This window comes from Mytilus edulis, chromosome 1, assembly GCF_963676685.1.
Source record: "Mytilus edulis chromosome 1, xbMytEdul2.2, whole genome shotgun sequence".
NCBI lineage: Eukaryota > Metazoa > Mollusca > Bivalvia > Mytilida > Mytilidae > Mytilus > Mytilus edulis.
In genome coordinates, this window is record NC_092344.1 from 3,067,643 (window position 1) to 3,085,118 (window position 17,476).

A 17,476-nucleotide genomic window follows, 5' to 3' on the forward strand; every position below is an offset into this window, starting at 1 on the left:
TAATAAATTCCATTGTCTGTGAACATGTTTTTAGATGTAAAATTGTGTTCAAATTATAATTTGTACAAAAAAAGGTACAATTTATAGTTTTTTTTTACTTTGTACACATTTTTCTTATAAATTATAATTTGTATTTTGACTTTGTACAAATTATAATTTGTGATGACAATTTGTATATAAAATTTGACTAAAAATCACTTATCATATGGATTTTTTTTTATAAAAAAAAAGCCTTGATACACAGTATATAATTTTAATTCAATGACCAAATAATAAACGTTATGTTGTACTGTTACACCACTGTCCAATGTTAGGCACCAACTAACATGTTTAACTCCGCCACATTCTGTATGTGCCTGTCCCAAGTCACGAGTCTGCAATTCAGTGGTTGTTTTCGTTTATTATTTTTTAGATAAATCAAGCTGTTAAATTTCTCGTTTTGATTGTTTTTCGTTTGTCGTTTCAAGGCCTTTTATATCTGACTATGCAGTATTGGTTTGTTGCTCATAGTCGAAGGTGGTATGATGAGCTATATTTGTTAATTTCTGTGTCTTTTTGTCACTTTTGGCAATCATACCACATCTCCTTTTGTACTTATTTACAAAATACAAAAATAGTATATCATTTGAGCATGTGAGTAAAATGTTGCCTTTGGGAATTACACGACATCTTTTTCTTTAGCATTCACACTTAGAAGTGCTAATCCTCCTCTGTGTATTTACATGAAAGAGAACCCTGACTATCAATTTTTCGATAGCTTTTTAACTGGTTCACATAATGAAAAGTGAAGCTCAGAAACTGTTGCTGCAAATAAAGATGTGTCTTTAACAGCTTCAAATATTTAATTTCTCGATAAAATATCCTTAAAATAAGTGAATATATATGTCTCTGTTAAGGCCTAGCAATCCATACAACCACTTATATAATAATGTGTACTGACTGTACTGTATTGGTCATGGACCGGACTAATTAAAAAATTTCATTTACTGTTATCTGTTATTGTCCCTTTTTAATTCCTTGTTATCTGTTTTAAGCCAAATCAATTAACTGTTTTGCTGTTATTGGAACCCCCTTGCCCCCCTCATAGATGATGTATTCTCACTCAATAATTCAGTGTTAACCTTTATTGGTTACAATGTTGAATGCATCTATCCAATCAATCTTGAAATGTGGTTAACAACATATAAAGTTAAGGCTGCCTCATATCTTGACCTACATCTAGAAATTGACAACAACGGTCAATTGAGAACAAACTTGACTTGAGATGATTTAAACTCAATTCGTATTGTGAACTTTCCATTTGTACGTAGCGAAATCAAAGTAGCGCCTGATTAAGGATTATATATCTCCCCATTGATAAGATATGCCAGGGCTTCCCTTATGAAAAGAGAAACATTGCTGCAACCTTGCGGCAATCTTTTTAGTTCGCCAGAAGACCTGAAAGTTGTTCACCAGTGTTCGCCGCTAGCAGCGACCTTTTGGCAAACATATGTAAAAGTTTGCCGCAAGGTTGCCGCAAACTCTTAACTTTCTTAAATTTGAAAGAACTTTGTAAACAAACTTTAAAGGAGTCCTAAAGTTTGCTGGAACTTCGCCGCAAACTTTATAGCATACTGAGCATGCTCCCTGCACTAAAATCAGACTTCCTGCTTCTTTGAATTTGAAATAGGAGGGAGTTTTTAATGTTGGTGTTTTCATGTTAAAAGTAAATGGATGTTTTATATGATAGATGTCTGAGTTATATATGATTCAATTAGTTCCTGGAACAGGCCATGCATCATTGATTATCTCTTTGTAAGTTAATTTAGACAGTTTTTGCAAGTTAATTTTATTTGCAATAAAAATTGGTACAAAAATTATGTCAAAGAACCCCCATTTTGAAATAACGATTGTGTTACACTCTTATTGCCCTTAGAGAAATATCATTACAGTTGTAATCTTAAACTTTGTGGATAATGATGTTTTGCAGGAAAGGTCTTTAAAACAATTTGCAATTCTATATTGTTTAATCACATTTGTCAGATTTATATTTTAGATATGATATTTTATGCTTAATGTTGTAATGCCTTAATCATGTTAATCCCAGTTTCTTTATAATTGGCCTTATAAAGACAGATCTCGGTTCTTGATTTTTTCATACGTATGAATCTGTTAAGAAATTGATCAGCTCATTCTGAATTATGCACTGAGTAAATTAATAAATATACGTGTACCTACATTGTTTTTATTGTGGTCACAACTTTTATTTCTCTCTTTCACATTTCTTTAAAAATGTTATTTGATCAGAAGGTGAGCAGGTTAATATCAGTTATGTGTCATAATAATTAATTTTGATCCACATGCATGACATGTGCATCATTTTGAATAAGACGTATAGTTTTGAAAAAAATTAAATGTAAAGGTAGTCATAGGGCATCATTATCACTTGATTTGCCAGAAGATCACCGCAAACTATATAAGGCTTTGAAAGTTTGCTGGAAGTTCACCGCAAAAATTACCAGAAGTTCGCCACAAACTATATAAGGCTATCAGAGTTCGCCAGAGGTTCACCACAAATATTCGCCAGAAGTTCACCACAAACTATATAAGGCTATCAAACTTTGCGGCAAGTCTGCCGCAACCTTCATTTGCATGGTAAAAAGTCGCGGTGAAGTTGCCGCAAACTATTTGCAGCAACCTTACCGCAGTGTTTGCGGCAGTTCGCCAGAAGGCTGATTTTTCAGTAAGGGTTGTATTTCCTATCATGATTTCCTTGATACACGGTTGTTGCTCACAAAGAACCTATTAAACCAGGAGTTCCAAGTGATGACGTTGAAATCATCTCTTTAAAAATCTTTATGCCACCATGAGTTGGTTGAACATTATGAAATGTTTCACATATAACGAAGGATATGTTCCAACTGTCCTAACCATAAAATCGCCATCCTTTTCCTCAAAGCCGACCTTCTGAAGTACTTATCACCTGATTTTGTACTTACACACAAGCAACACCTTCCAGATCATCCTCTGTTTTTGGTCAGGTGGGATTGATATTGCTCTGTCAGTAGTTTTCTATGTTGTATTTTGAATACTGTTGCTTGTCTTAGTTTATTTTTATTTTTTCCATGGAATTGTTTATTTTCAAATTTGAGTTTTAATGTCCCTGTTGGTATCTTTTGCCTCTTTTGTAGTATCCCAGAAATAGACATGATAGACTTTCCAAGAAAAACGTTATACTGACTAATGAACAATGAAAGGTCAAATGATACAGATTATGTTCACCTTATAGTCATTCAATACACCAAATATTGGTGACCAATTGCTTATTGTAGTCGAAATACAGACCGCAAAAAACAAAACTTCATTTTGAACACAAATCCATGAATATGAGGTCAAGGGCAGATGAAAAAGAGGGACGAAAGATGCCAGAGGGACAGACAAACAATAATACTCATGACACAACATAGAAAACTAAAGAATAGGCAACACGAACCCCACCAAAAACTAAGGGTGAAACCTGTAAGACAGATATTAAAACCCTGCAATCATTTCAAATACCACATACTGTTTAAAGTATTTAAGAATTATCACTGATCCATGAAATAAGGTCACAGTCAGGACCCATATACTAAATATATCCATGATTACTCATAGTATGTGAAAAACTAACATGACAAATATCTATTCTATACAGTTCTTAAGCAGTGGCTGAACCATATATATAAGTTTAAGACTAATCTACATAATCTGACATACGACCACATATTGAAACTTCATAATATAAGGCATCTGCTCACAAGGTATGAATCCTAGGTTTCTTGCCTTCTGAATTACAAAGCTTTATAAATATGGTTTACACTATTCTGAGACTTTTGACACAGCAGAACAAACAAAAACAAACTAAGGTAGATTCGACTATTGGTTTTCCCGTTTGAATCGTTTTACACTAGCAACTTTGGGGCCCTTTATAGCTTGTTGTTTGGTGTGAGCCAAGGCTCTGTGTTGAAGGCCGTATATTGACCTATAATTGTTTACTTTTATAAATTGTTATTTGGATGGAGAGTTTTCTCATTGACACACTTACCACATCTTCCTATATCTATAAGATAGGTGATTTTGTTGCTGTATCAGCAAACTGTGAATTTTTTTAAGATGTGATAATAGTTTTGTCAAAGTTTGAAGGGATATAAAATAGAATTAAAAACTAAGAACTTGATAATGTAATTCATAAAATTGATAACATGTATCAAATAAATGAGATGTCTGTATCTCTAAAATCAAACATTATATATCAAATTTATATTTTATTGAAAACCCCATTTTTCTATAAAATTTCTAAAAGGTTAATATATAACATTTTTCAAGGTTCTTATCTTCAAGGTCTATGCTTATTAACTAACCAGGATGCAAATCTAAAAATGTACAAATTTGTATTAGCTTTTGTTTTGTTGAAGAAAACCAAGAGATTTGAGGAAAAAATCACAATATTAGATATCTTTTTATGCAACTTTCAAGTCTGGACATGTGTTTCTAATACACCTATACAATTTATGACCTTTTCACCATGCCAACAATACTGTTTAACAGTTTACTCTGTTTAATCATTCCTCCTATAGCCAGATGGGTCAAGTTAACAACTGATACATTCTCAAAATTAACGTTTCCATTGAATGTGTAAGTCTGACAGTCTTTACTTGCAATGATGATTGTCATATGAAGATGTACAAAGCCATCCATCACACTCTTTAATACCTTTAGAGATTCTGCTACAGATCTACTTGTACCTTTGGCACCTGTTGTCAATTGTACTAAATGTAATATGGGAAAGCTCTCTTGTCTAGCTTTCTTTGCCTTTTTTGCTCCAATGTCATTTCTGGTTTCTGTGCAATTGTACAATATATAATCAAAACCTTTCAGAATGTCTATTGTTGGATGAACAATTAGGCAGCGCTCAATATTCTTTTCAATTTCATTTCTTAAAAAGTATGCCATCTTTTCAACATTTCTGTCACCACCTTGACATTTTAATTTGGCTGCGACATTTTCCAGATGAGATGCTGTAAGATTTATATAAGTTATCTCCCTTAGGTTTGAAACGATTGCTACAGATTGACACTGAGGTAAGACATATCTGACTGATACATCCGATACCTTACAGTGGGTTTCAGAGGTTGAATCCCTAATATCACCAGGAATAATCAGTGTCCTGAACTGATACTGTAATCGAACTAGTTCATTCTCCATTTCTTTCCTAATTCCTTCTGACTGAAAACAAATATCTAACATGTTTTCAACCATTATTGCATCTTTGTTTTCAATAATAGAATGTACATCAAAGGGAAATAACTTCTCCCATTGCTTCAATAGCTCTGTAGGTGTAATGGTAACATTCACATATTTATCTCCATTTTGGAAACCATTTTCTAGAAATCTTGTATCCTTTTCAATATCCTTTTCTTTTACTATACCGTATTTACAATGGAATATATTGACTGGAATCTTGAATGGGCAGTTCCTTTCCAGGTTTAAGAGGATACCTCCTGTGATTTTAACCTGATTTAAAAGGATTTTTGAATGGAGAGATAGCTCACTACATAGATACTTTTGTTGCAGCTTTCCACATTCCATCATTTCCAATAGTCTTAATCTAAATTCTGTAATATCTTTTCCTAAACTAGATCTGTATCTCATAATAAAATAATCAACATCTTTTCCGTCTTCCTCATTTGGGCTATATTGATCACCATCAATCACAAAATATATATGCACTTTATGCAGTAAACGAGGTGTTAAAATATATTTGTCCTTACAAGTATCATAAAGTTTTGTGATAAAAATTCCTTGGTTTTGTAAGTTTGCAGTATGCTTTGTCTTTCTCATTGATTCCATCCAGATCATTCTGAACTCTTCATGGGTTAACTCCCACTCGTAACCAATAGAGTTATCAAACTGGTGCCTTGTTGCTGAAAACCCTGATTTAACATAGATTATTTTACTCATAGGTACCAGAGATTTAATATCTGCTACAATACTTCTGTTAAACAAAGTCACATGATCAAGAATTAACACACTTGATGACTTCATTTCCTCAGCATACTTTTTCAACCTATTCATCTGTGTCTCACCTTTAACCAAGTTTAAGTCAATATAATGAATGTTTTTGATACCTTTTTTGATGCAGGTGATGACATAATAGACTAAGGTGGTTGTTATTCCTATTCCCTTGACACCAATTATACAGTTTTCATCTATACCATGTAATGTTTCAATTTTATTTTCTATCAATTCATAAAAGTAATCATGAAATCTTGTTTGAGCAAAATAATAATTTGCACTATTATACTTGGCAATATTCATAAAGTGTCCAATGTATGGTGATACCATCTGAGAGTTTGGAACTTCCCAAATACTGGCATCTAACTCCTGAAAGATGAGAAAAAACTTATTCTAAAAGAAAATCACTTGCATGCAGTTTAAAATGTTAAATAATGATCATTGATGTAGGTACCACACGTACAATAAGATAAACTATGAAAGTTCAATGAAACTTACAATTGTAATACATGTAGATCCTAATATATAACATTAATGTGCAGCATGATAGGACCATGTCACAATAGGTTGATGAAAAGTGCATTATACTATATATTATAAGTTTGAACTTTGTCATGTATGTTTGATAAGATAAACCAGTTTAAATTAACATACAGAAGTATTCACATATAAACCAAAGTTTCTAGACACACATTGTCCTGGGAAGAGGCTATAAGGAGCAAGTGTTGCTCATCTGGCATTCTTGTACAATTAATTTCATGTTTAAAAACTTAACAAAAGTGAAGTATCACATCAACTGAACATTTGTTTTTAAATCCATGATCAAGAGGTGAAGGTCAAATTAATCCTGTCAATCAAGCATTTACACCTTAAGGGGGTTCGTGGGTCTAAATCATTTATATAGGATTTCTCTATATTTTTCTATAAATGAATTTTATCTTATAGTTAATAGAAAAATAAAATAAAAAAGTGGGGTCACCATTCATTTGCGCTCACAATCTGCCTTCGAAAGAAGCATACATTTTTGTAAAGGTGGTTTTTTTCTGTTGAAGTAATAGGAGAAATAAAGGTAATATCGAAATAAAAAAAGGAATTTATTACAGAAATCGCTAAAATTTTACAATAATTTAGTTTTAGTACAGCTTTATATGGAAATTTTATTAAAAAAGATAGGTCACCGATGAGTTGAAAAAAATATTTCAATTTTAGAGCCAAAAAATGGCATTTTTCCACCAAAGGGAGATAATTTGGAACTTTTTCAATGATGTATACATTTTTAAAGTCATCTGGGGCCAACACAAATTGATTGTTTTGAATGATTTTTGTACCATATGATAAAGTAACAACCACAAAAGGAAATAAATAAAATTTGTAATGAAAAACAAATGTTTGATTTTTTTCTGAAATTTTTATACCCTCGAGCCTCCTTAATACAATTATTCCTCACACCAAATGTAGACTGTAGATGACATATTGCTTATGTTCAGTGATAAAGCAGACAAAAACTCAAAAACTTTACATTGACCAATGAACAACAAAAATGAGATCAAGGTCAGATGATACCTGCCAGACAGACATGTATGCCTTACAATGATTAAATACACCTGCAAAGTGGAAAGGGATTAATATAACTTGTTTCCCAATTAACTATAAATAAATTTGTTTAAACTAAACTAAATACACCAAATAGATATGGCTTATTCTTACAAGTATTTGTAAAATAGACTAAAGCACTCAAACATTGACCAATAAACTAGGAAAATAATGTCAAGGTCAGATGAAACCTACCAGACTGATTCCATACACCACATATAGTTGACCTATTTACTTTTAGTATTTGAGAAACAGACATAATGACGAATTTAACCTGCATCACTGATTGTATGTACTGATCCAGGTACTGAGGGTTGGGGTCTGACAGATATGTAAAAGTTGCAAGGAACCAATTTACCAAATATAGTTATCCTCATACCAATAATAAGTGAGAAATTCACATGACAAAAAAGCTATATTTTTTTAAGTAGTCTCTGAACCATGAAAATGAGGTCAAGGATAATGGATATATGACAGACGGAAACATTAGGTATGTATAAGTATACAGCGTATGAAAGCATCCAGCTCTTAAACCTTTTGAAATATAAAGATTTATACAAACAGTTTTTTACATAAATAAGGCTGTTAGTTTTCTCGTTTGAATTGTTTTACATTGTCTTATCGGGGCCTATTATAGCTGACTATGCGGTATGGGCTTTGCTCATTGTTGAATATATCGATACAAAATCTATTAATACCTTTGTCTTTCATCAATAGAAAATTGGTAAGGGTAATATATGCCGCACCCTGTGTCTTGCTTACTTTTGCTATTGTCTATATAATGTTCTAAACTTTAACTGCAAACTGTATTTAATGATAAATGGTAGAAAAACTAAGTCCCTTTACATATATAAGTCATGTACGGAAAAAAGGAAATTAATTTTTACAAAATTTTGTTCTAGATACTGCTTTTGATCATAAACATGATAAACAAGCTTCTGTCCAAGTTTGGTACAAATCCAGGATAGTTTAAGCAAGTTATTAAAATTTGATTAAAATTTTAACCACAAAGTGAATGTAGCGTTAACTGGCAGAAAAACTAAATCAATTTATAAGAAAATATGGATAAACAGGATTTTTGTTAACAAAATTTACCTTGGGATCCATACTTTCTTCTGATCATAAACAAACTTCCATCCAATTTGGAAGTAATCCAGGATATTTAAAGAAAGTTGTTTAAATTTTAAAAACTTTAAACAGAGTGAATATTTGTGGCCACGGCGGAATGTAGGAACGCTATGTCTCGCTTTTGCGACAAAAGTCCCAGGCTCCACAAAAACCTCCTATTGGAACAGGAGTGCCTCACATGTCAGTTTTCTGCTGAACATTTTTTTGATAGTGTGTATTGGGGGCCATTGAAAAACACAAAATTAATGATCAGAAAAGTGCAACATGCTTAAATTCTAACTGAGCAATAAATTAGTTTTGGTAGTTTATAAGTTGTCTTTGATGTCTCAAAAAATTATCATCTAATTAATTGTGGCGAACATATGCATGCTTCTTCTATCAATGTACAAGCATCATAATTGTAAAAATGCCTTACAGATTAAAAAATACACACAGCAAATTTGTCTGACAAATAGTTTTTAGTACAAGCATTCAGCCTCTGTTGAAGTGCTAAACATGTTCAACATATCACATCATGCAGAGATTGGTTATTGTAAGTTATTGTATTTAAAAATGTACTCTTTTCATTAATTTTATGATTACTTACATTGACTTCCATTACAACAGATTTTTCAGCTAAACAAGTGATTATCCTAAAATAATAAACGAGGACTCATAAGATTACATATGAAATTGTGATCAATACAGTAATATTTGGAAAGATCTTCATTTAAGGAGCACTTGATGTGCTTGACACATACATTAAGATCTTTATTTAAAGAGCAGCTGTTATGTTGTATTGTGCATGTTGTGTATGTTAGGACCCCATAATTGAAAAAAAACTTGTTTGCTTTCATATTTCATCAAATTTAAATCCCGACATCCCGAAATTCGAAAAAAAATATTCCCAGATCCCGAAAGGGTCAATCCTGATATCCCGAGCTAAAAAATACCCAATCTCGGAATCCCGATAAAGGTCCTATCCCCCCTTGAATGTGGCAGGGGTATTTAACATGTTAGCAAGATGGGACAGTAGTATGCGTGTAACAGTACAACAAAAGAACGAACTATGTATAATTTCCTGTTGTATAGTCAATAAAATTTCTATTGCAGCAACCATTTGATTTTCTGGGGGGGGGGGGGGGGCTATGGATTTTTTTCTGGACAAACTTTTTTTTCACCTGCGGCGATAAAAACAATCTATTTTTTTTCGCAACAAGTCGAAAACAATTTTTTTCTTTCAATTTTACCATTACATATAGTGGCAGCTGAGCTTGAAACAAACAATTTTTTTTTCTCAGAATCAAAAACAAATTATTTTTTTCTCCAAAAACTGGAAACAAACTTTTTTTTCCAAAAAAAACCATAGCCCCCCCCCCCCCCCCCCCCCCCAAAAAAAAATGGTTGCTGCCTAAGGTCTTGTTAATGTATTTGTAAATATTACGTTCATCAACATTGTTAGAAAACAACTACTTCAATTTGAAAAAAAGGGGGTATGGCTTTTTTTTTTTAAATTCAATAAAAATAATAAGGTCAATTTTAAGCTTTGTTTTATATGTTTTGAAGAAGTTTTATATATTTATATATATGGGGAAAAACACACTAGAGATTATGTTGGTATGTTGTATGCAATGCAGAATCAAAATAACGTTTTCTTTTATATTATATTCTATTCATTATTTTAATTATAGGCCGTATTGATTTGGACCGAACTGTTATGGGGCCGAAACAACCTGGCGCAGTTTACACATCGACTCTTCTCGCTATATTTTACTTTATACATCTGTTCAGAATTTGAATAAGTTTAGACTTTTACCTCGAACTTTTATCGGAGAAGATATATCTTTACAAATTTGCTTTTATGGTATATTTTATCGTAATCGTTTTATCCTCAAAAGTCCAAACATAATTTTCATTCTGTGGGACGATGATACGTCCAATTACCTGCTCAAGTTGATGATACGTCCAATTACCTGTTCTCATCTGTAACTTCCTCCTGCTATTGAGGAGCACATCTATAAGGAACAAATTACAAAACAAATTATGAACGAAAGGACTCGTTATTAAAATATTTTAAAATTGTCAGTTGAACCTTTTAGTTGTATTGCGGCCAGCTACAGGAAGTATCTGGTATGCAATACATTATAATGTAATATTCGTATAATTAGGAATTGAACATGTTGAATAAGAAAAGTCTTTTATACTTTATAAGTCATGTTCAACTTGTTTAGTAAGGGAATGACCCTTTCACTTTGAAAAAGAGGGTTTTTTTTTTCTTTCAAAAACTTAATATAGATTAATGGCTGAAAACTTAAATGATATGTTCCTTATGTCGTAACTACAATCACCTTCCCTTTTCACGAATGTAACCCACACAAGGCTATTTACCGGGATTGTGATAAGATGTCAGTGGAGCAGGATCTGCTTATCCTTCCGGAGCACCTGAGATCGGTACCTCCAGTTTTTGGTGGGGTTCGTGTTGCTTAGTCTTTAGTTTTCTATGTTGTGTTTTAATTGTGTACTATTATTTGTCTATGTGTCTTTTTTCATCCATAACGTTGTCTGTTTATTTTCGATTTTTTTAGTTTGACTGTCCCTCTGGTATTTTTCGCCCCTCTCTTTTTAACTCTCAATGATCTTTTTCCTGCATCTTTTTTTAGTTTTTAGTTTTTTTTTTGTTTTGTTAATTTATTTTGACTTTAGATATGAGCACCGATGTTATATGTTTGGAGAATTTTAGATGGATTCCACTATAGAACCTCAGTCTGCAATGACCAAAGACAACACAAGTTTCATTTCTAAAGCGACACAGTCAACAGACTGAAAGTAAGAAAATTGAAAAAAATACAGAAAATAAAGGCACTGGATAAAACGATACACTCAGTAATACTTTACGATTGATTTGAATTCATGTATATATATTCTTCTTTTTTTAATATAATTTCTTTTGCAATCTATAAGACAAAGTTAACTCGTTTTACAGCCCATTAGCAATTTGTTTAATAAAGATTTGGTATATGTTTCTGCGCCACCTCCCCATAAAAAAATAGGAAATAAACTTTTCTCTATAACATGTATAAGGAAAAAATGCATACGCTGATAATGGGGAGAAAACCTTCATAAATGCAAAGATTTAGTTTAGCTCTTCAACTGTTTCGGTTCTTATACATCGTTGGCTTTCAAATTATCTGGCTTTAGCATTCCTGATGAAGGTAATACAGAAATGGTTTTGTTTGGTAGGAATTAGTTGACGGTATTAAACTGATATCTTGCAAAATCCCATTCTAGTGTAGTCAGAAGATTTTTTTTCCTTTTTCTGATAGGGAAGTTAGTTAACAAACCACATTAAAACAATGCGGCATGCTTTTCATTCAATGACATAACTAATGAACTCAAACCATGTTAAACGAACACAAGCACATGCGGATTCCGTCTGTATTTTTAAGTTTCCATTCGGAAGCTTATTCTGCTACGTGCATTTTAACATTACAGTATCATGTGCTACTTGCATCTGTTACATGCAATACAAAGAACGTTTTGTCAGTGCAATGGGCGTGCAATGTTTATATGACGTCAATTAAATTTAATGCAATGTGTAAAATGACAATGAATAAAACATTGCACCTAGATCGCACTTTTCTTGAACGATATAAAATGCAGTTTATAGATAAGTAATAAGATAACGTCCTCTATGTAGTTCGACAGAATGAAATGATTTAATTTTTTTTCAAATTGTATTACATGTTTAACTAAACTTGTTATAAATCTTTATTGTGTGTGTGGTAATTTTTTTTTAAAAGGTTCATTGTATGTTTCGAAGTTCATTGTTGAAACCATTTCACAAAAATAGAATACATTATTGTTTAGGTGCCATCTGAAGCCCGCCTTTATTGCGGAATTTTCTCGCAGTATTGAAGACCCATTGGCGGCCTTAGGCAATTTCCTGCTTCTTTTCGTTTGTATTATATTCTATTTACTATGTGCAGTGAAGGTGATAATTGTGTTTAAAACTTTTTTTGTATAAAGAATAAAGTACAGTTACCCAAATTGCACATTTTTGACAGTTTCTTCATCTACGTTTGTTTTATGCTATAGACAAAAGTTTCCATTCTGTGTTTTTTTTGTAGACGTATTTTTATGCTATGTAGTTACACCAATTTGATTTTGAATCTATATAGAGTCATAGAAAAATTGCGATCTTTCCGAAGATTTTATTTTTTCCAGTAAATGCTTCATCTGTTGATATATATATAATATATATATACTGTTAGATTAAAGATATTTTCCTGTGTTGAAAGACGTGTTTATCATGTAAGGTCGAATTATAAAATCATGAATAGTTAAGTCTTAAAGAAAACTAATACGATTTCTGCAGCTTCTTTTGTTGAATAGACCTGTGCTATTTGGGTACTCGGTGCAATTTGAGGACTGTGACGTTAGAATTAATAAAGCCTTCTTAATTTGAATATCTTTTTATAATTGACTCTTTATTGGAGGTATTGCCTTTATATGGGTATTTCATAATTTTCCATTAAAGCATTTACTCTGAAATATAAGCCTACAATTGACAACGTCAGGGCAAAACAACAACAAAAACGTAGAACAGATAAGTCTACACAACACAACATTAAGTTTAGGTCAGTGTGAACACGGTAATTAACAAATAACAGCAAGACAAGATCTTAGTTAAGACTTATATATATGTTACAGGCATTTTCTAAATTTAGGCATTTTGTAAAATGACTGAATTTTTAGGCATTTTTTAAAATGCCTAAAGTTGACAGGCATTTTGTAAAATGCCTAAAAAAACCTAGTCATTTTGTAAAATGCCTGAAATTTTTAATGAAAATTTCACAAAATGCCTGACCTGTTTCAGGCAAATTGTGTAAATATGCAATACATGAATTAGATGATAAAAATATATTGTAAAGCTACAAAAAAGTGTTGATTAAAATAAATTTAAAAACTATTCTTTAAAAATGTAGCCTGCAGCTTAAGTTTTTATGTTTTACTAGTTTGAGTGTCTATAATTAGAAACTCTATAGAGCAACAACTTTGAGTAAGTACTCACTCTGTATTTCATTAATGATCTTCTTTTCATCATGGCAGAAGGGTATGTTGTTCTTACACCAGAACAAAGATTTACAAACCAATTAATTGAAAACTCTGATTCTAATCAGAAAAGTATTATATGGAACAGAGAAAAATATGAAACTATTTTGAACAAAATTAAGAATGGATTAAAAGGACATTCTTCGGATTATTATCATATGCAAAGGTAGGTGCATTTCTTCTGTTGAGCTACAACTTAAACAAGTAAAAAAAGTACATGATCACATATGAAAACTTCTAATAACATTAATTATAAATAAGAAGATGTGGTATGATTGCCAATGAGACAACTCTCATTAGATTGCCTCATAGGCCTATTGAATATGAATGAAATATTTGCCACTGGAAATTTAGCCTGCACCAATTCATTGACAAAACATCAAAACATTGAGACTTTTTGTTTTTCTTTCTTTTTTTCTGCTACTAAATTATTCTTTTATGCTAATTGTATAAGGCCACTATTGAAAAGTAACAAATTAACAAATTTATATACTTTGAAATTGCAGATTTTATGTGTTACACTGTGGTGATGTAGAAAAATTGATTAAAAAGCGACAGTCATTGACAGATCCTATCCTATATTATGCATATGCAGAGGAAATATACAGCATTATAATGAGAGCACATTTGAACACTGGACATGGTGGAAGAGATAAAATGGAGACCCGCGTAACCTTATTGCTGTTGTTACTGGAAAGGAAGCGCATGGTTATAAATTTGGAATTAAAGATAGAATACTACGTGGACTTTACACCAGGAATCAGTTTGAACTATCTGACAGTAACTTTATTGCTATTCAATGTGTAAATTATGATAATGAAATATCCTTTAGAAAAGCTGTCAGTAAAGTTTCTTTGTGTGATGGTCAAGGTTACACAAAATGTGGCTGTAGTGCTAGTGGTAAAACTAGATGTAACACTAAAGGTTGTCTTTGCAAAAAGTCAGGACAAATGTGTAACAGTCCCTGTCATCCAAACATTACATGTAGGAACAAATAATTGTCATCTTCAGTGTTAATGTAAATGATTTAATTACAATTATAAAACTTTTACTGTTTAAATTTTATGCAATATTTAATGATAGAATAAAATTACCTATTTGATATTTCTAGTCGTTAAATTTTGAGTACATTCAATTCAGTTTTAGTCTTTTAGGCATTTTGTAAAATGCCTTACAATTTTTTCAGGCATTTTATAAAATGCCTGAAAAAAATAGTCAATTTGTAAAATGCCTAAATCATCCAGGCATTTTAGAAAATGCCTAAAAATTTCAGTCATTTTACAAAATGCCTAAATTTTGAAAATGCCTGTAACATATATATATCTTTGACAGCTTTATAGAGTTATGACCCTAGCTATCAAATAATTATAATATTGTGTGTACCTTAAAGTCATCATTTCCAGTAGGATTTGTGTGAAAATTTATATCAAAGGTCAACATAAGTTATGTCTCGGACGAGTTCTAAATCGGCTCTGATCAATATGTTTAACTGAGTTATGTCTTTTGGAAATGATAATTCCATGGAAAATTGTATTTTAAGCACTCTCTCGCCCACAATTGATGTCGAAATTTCATGAAACTTATATAAAATATTTCTTTAGTCGGTCCCAGGACGACTTCGGTATTCAGCACATTTTTTTACAGAGGATAAGACCTTGAAATAAAGATTATTTTGAAATGCCAATATAACCGCATTTTGTTGATTACTCTGAAAAAGATGAACCGTTTTGGATATGTGCGTTACCATCAAGTCTCAGGGGTGGATCCAGCCATTTTAAAAAGGGGGGTCCCAACCCAGGACAAAAAAAGGGGGGGGGGGGTTCCAACTATATGTCCCCATTCAAATGCATTGATCGGCCAAAAAAAGGGGGGTTCCAACCCCCGGAACCCCCCCCCACTGGATCCGCTAATGAGTCTAATAAAAAATAGTGATATCTTTACAAAATGGAAAAATTATCTGCTTTAATGTTCAATAAAAAAGTGATATCTCCACAAATTCAAATGGAATACAATATCTGCTTTTAATGTTTAATATCAATATAGAAATATTATGAATATGTTACAGGCAATATAACAGTTGAATTTTAAAGATTACGTGGAATAATAAAACAGCTTATCAATAAATATCTAGGTGCATCAAGTAATATTAGTCAGATTTTAGCATCCAATGTGTTAATGCATCAGACACGCTATTGATTAAACTAGTAAATCTTCTTTTATTATAGTGCAGAATCTTTAAGATCTTTAGAAATAACATACTTCGATGAAACAAAACATAAATCTGTCAAACACTTCAAAAACGCAAACTTGATCGTTGCATTGTGTTTCCGTGCCGATTTTAAGTCCTCTTAAGTGTAAGGTAAATGAATGCGCAGGATAAATAACATCATTTATAGCTACCGAATGTTCTGTAATATAGAATTTGAAACAAATATCACATATAAAACCGAGGTTTATGGTGATGTCTAAATGTCTATGTTTGATGTGTAACAAAATAAAAAGCTCCAAATTAAAAGGTTTAAGCACGAGTAACACAGCGAGAGTGCCAATTGTAGAGCACACTCCGTTCTATTTCGTTTGTGTCGAGTGCTTGTTGTTTGAACTTTAGGTACAAGAGAAGTGTTTTTTGGGACTTGTTTCTTTTCTTATTTTTCTAATGAAAATGGCATTTTACATGTTCTCTTTCGACCTATGATACTGAATGCCCCCTTGGACCCCTTTCTTCATTAGAGAAATTGGCATAATTAACGGAATTACAAAACGTAAAATTTGAAACGTATATATTTTTTAGAGGTAAATAAGAAATACACGGAAACATATACCCTAAGTACGAACATTATATTGGTCTTTTTTAATTTATTTCTTATTATTTCCCCATATGTAACTGTCAGAGGGAATGTGAATTTGCATTGCTGTGCGGCGTGTCTTGGTGTTTTGTACATCTAACATTCTTGGATTTATTTTTTATTTTTCTGTTATGGTTTCGATTGGATAACGTTAACTCTGTTATGTTTTATGGTTTGTAGTCTAAATAATTATAAAATTGCCTTTTCATACCATCATTGTCTTGAAAAAAAAACCCATTGGACGAATATTGTAAATTGGTTGTATACAGTTTGAGATTTCATGTTAGTTACGTAAGCGCGTCATTGTTTTTGATATCCTCTGGTCTTTTATGGAATATCAGACTCGGACTTCTTTTGAACTGAATTTTAATGTGCGTATTGTTATGCATTTACTTTTCTACATTGGCTAGAGGTATAGGGGGAGGGTTGAGATCTCACAAACATGCTTAACCCCGCCGCATTTTTGCGCCTGTCCCAAGTCAGGAGCCTCTGGCCATTGATAGTCTTGTATTATTTTGAACTTTAGTTTCTTGTGTATAATTTGGAGTTTAGTCAATCTAATTAAAATATTGATCTCTGATTTACGTCATACTACATATGAAGTATAACGTAATCAGAGATCAATATTTTAATTAGATTAGAGTTTAGTATGGCGTTCATTATCACTGAACTAGTATATATATTTATTTAGGGGCCAGCTGAAGGACGTCTCCGGGTGCGGGAATTTCTCGCTGCATTGAGGACATATTGATGACCTTCTGCTGTTGTCTGTTATATGGTCGGGT

General features: G+C 32.0%; 1 protein-coding gene across 2 annotated transcripts; it reads right to left on the minus strand.

The window, feature by feature from the left end:
* Window positions 1–4,465: 4,465 nt before the first annotated feature.
* On the minus strand, window positions 4,466–10,714 carry LOC139521497 (uncharacterized). 2 transcript variants are annotated; one of them, XM_071314978.1, is made up of 3 exons: window positions 10,550–10,714; window positions 9,341–9,386; window positions 4,466–6,402 (listed from the first exon to the last, which is right to left on the minus strand). In XM_071314978.1, the coding sequence occupies exons 2-3, from the start codon at window positions 9,350–9,352 to the stop codon at window positions 4,528–4,530; spliced, it is 1,887 nt and encodes a 628-aa protein (XP_071171079.1). In that variant the 5' UTR covers window positions 9,353–9,386; window positions 10,550–10,714; the 3' UTR covers window positions 4,466–4,527. The 2 variants fall into 2 exon arrangements, with proteins under 2 accessions (XP_071171079.1, XP_071171074.1); XM_071314973.1 differs by lacking the exon at window positions 10,550–10,714 and having other exon boundaries at window positions 9,341–9,457.
* Between the last annotated feature and the right edge of the window lie 6,762 nt (window positions 10,715–17,476).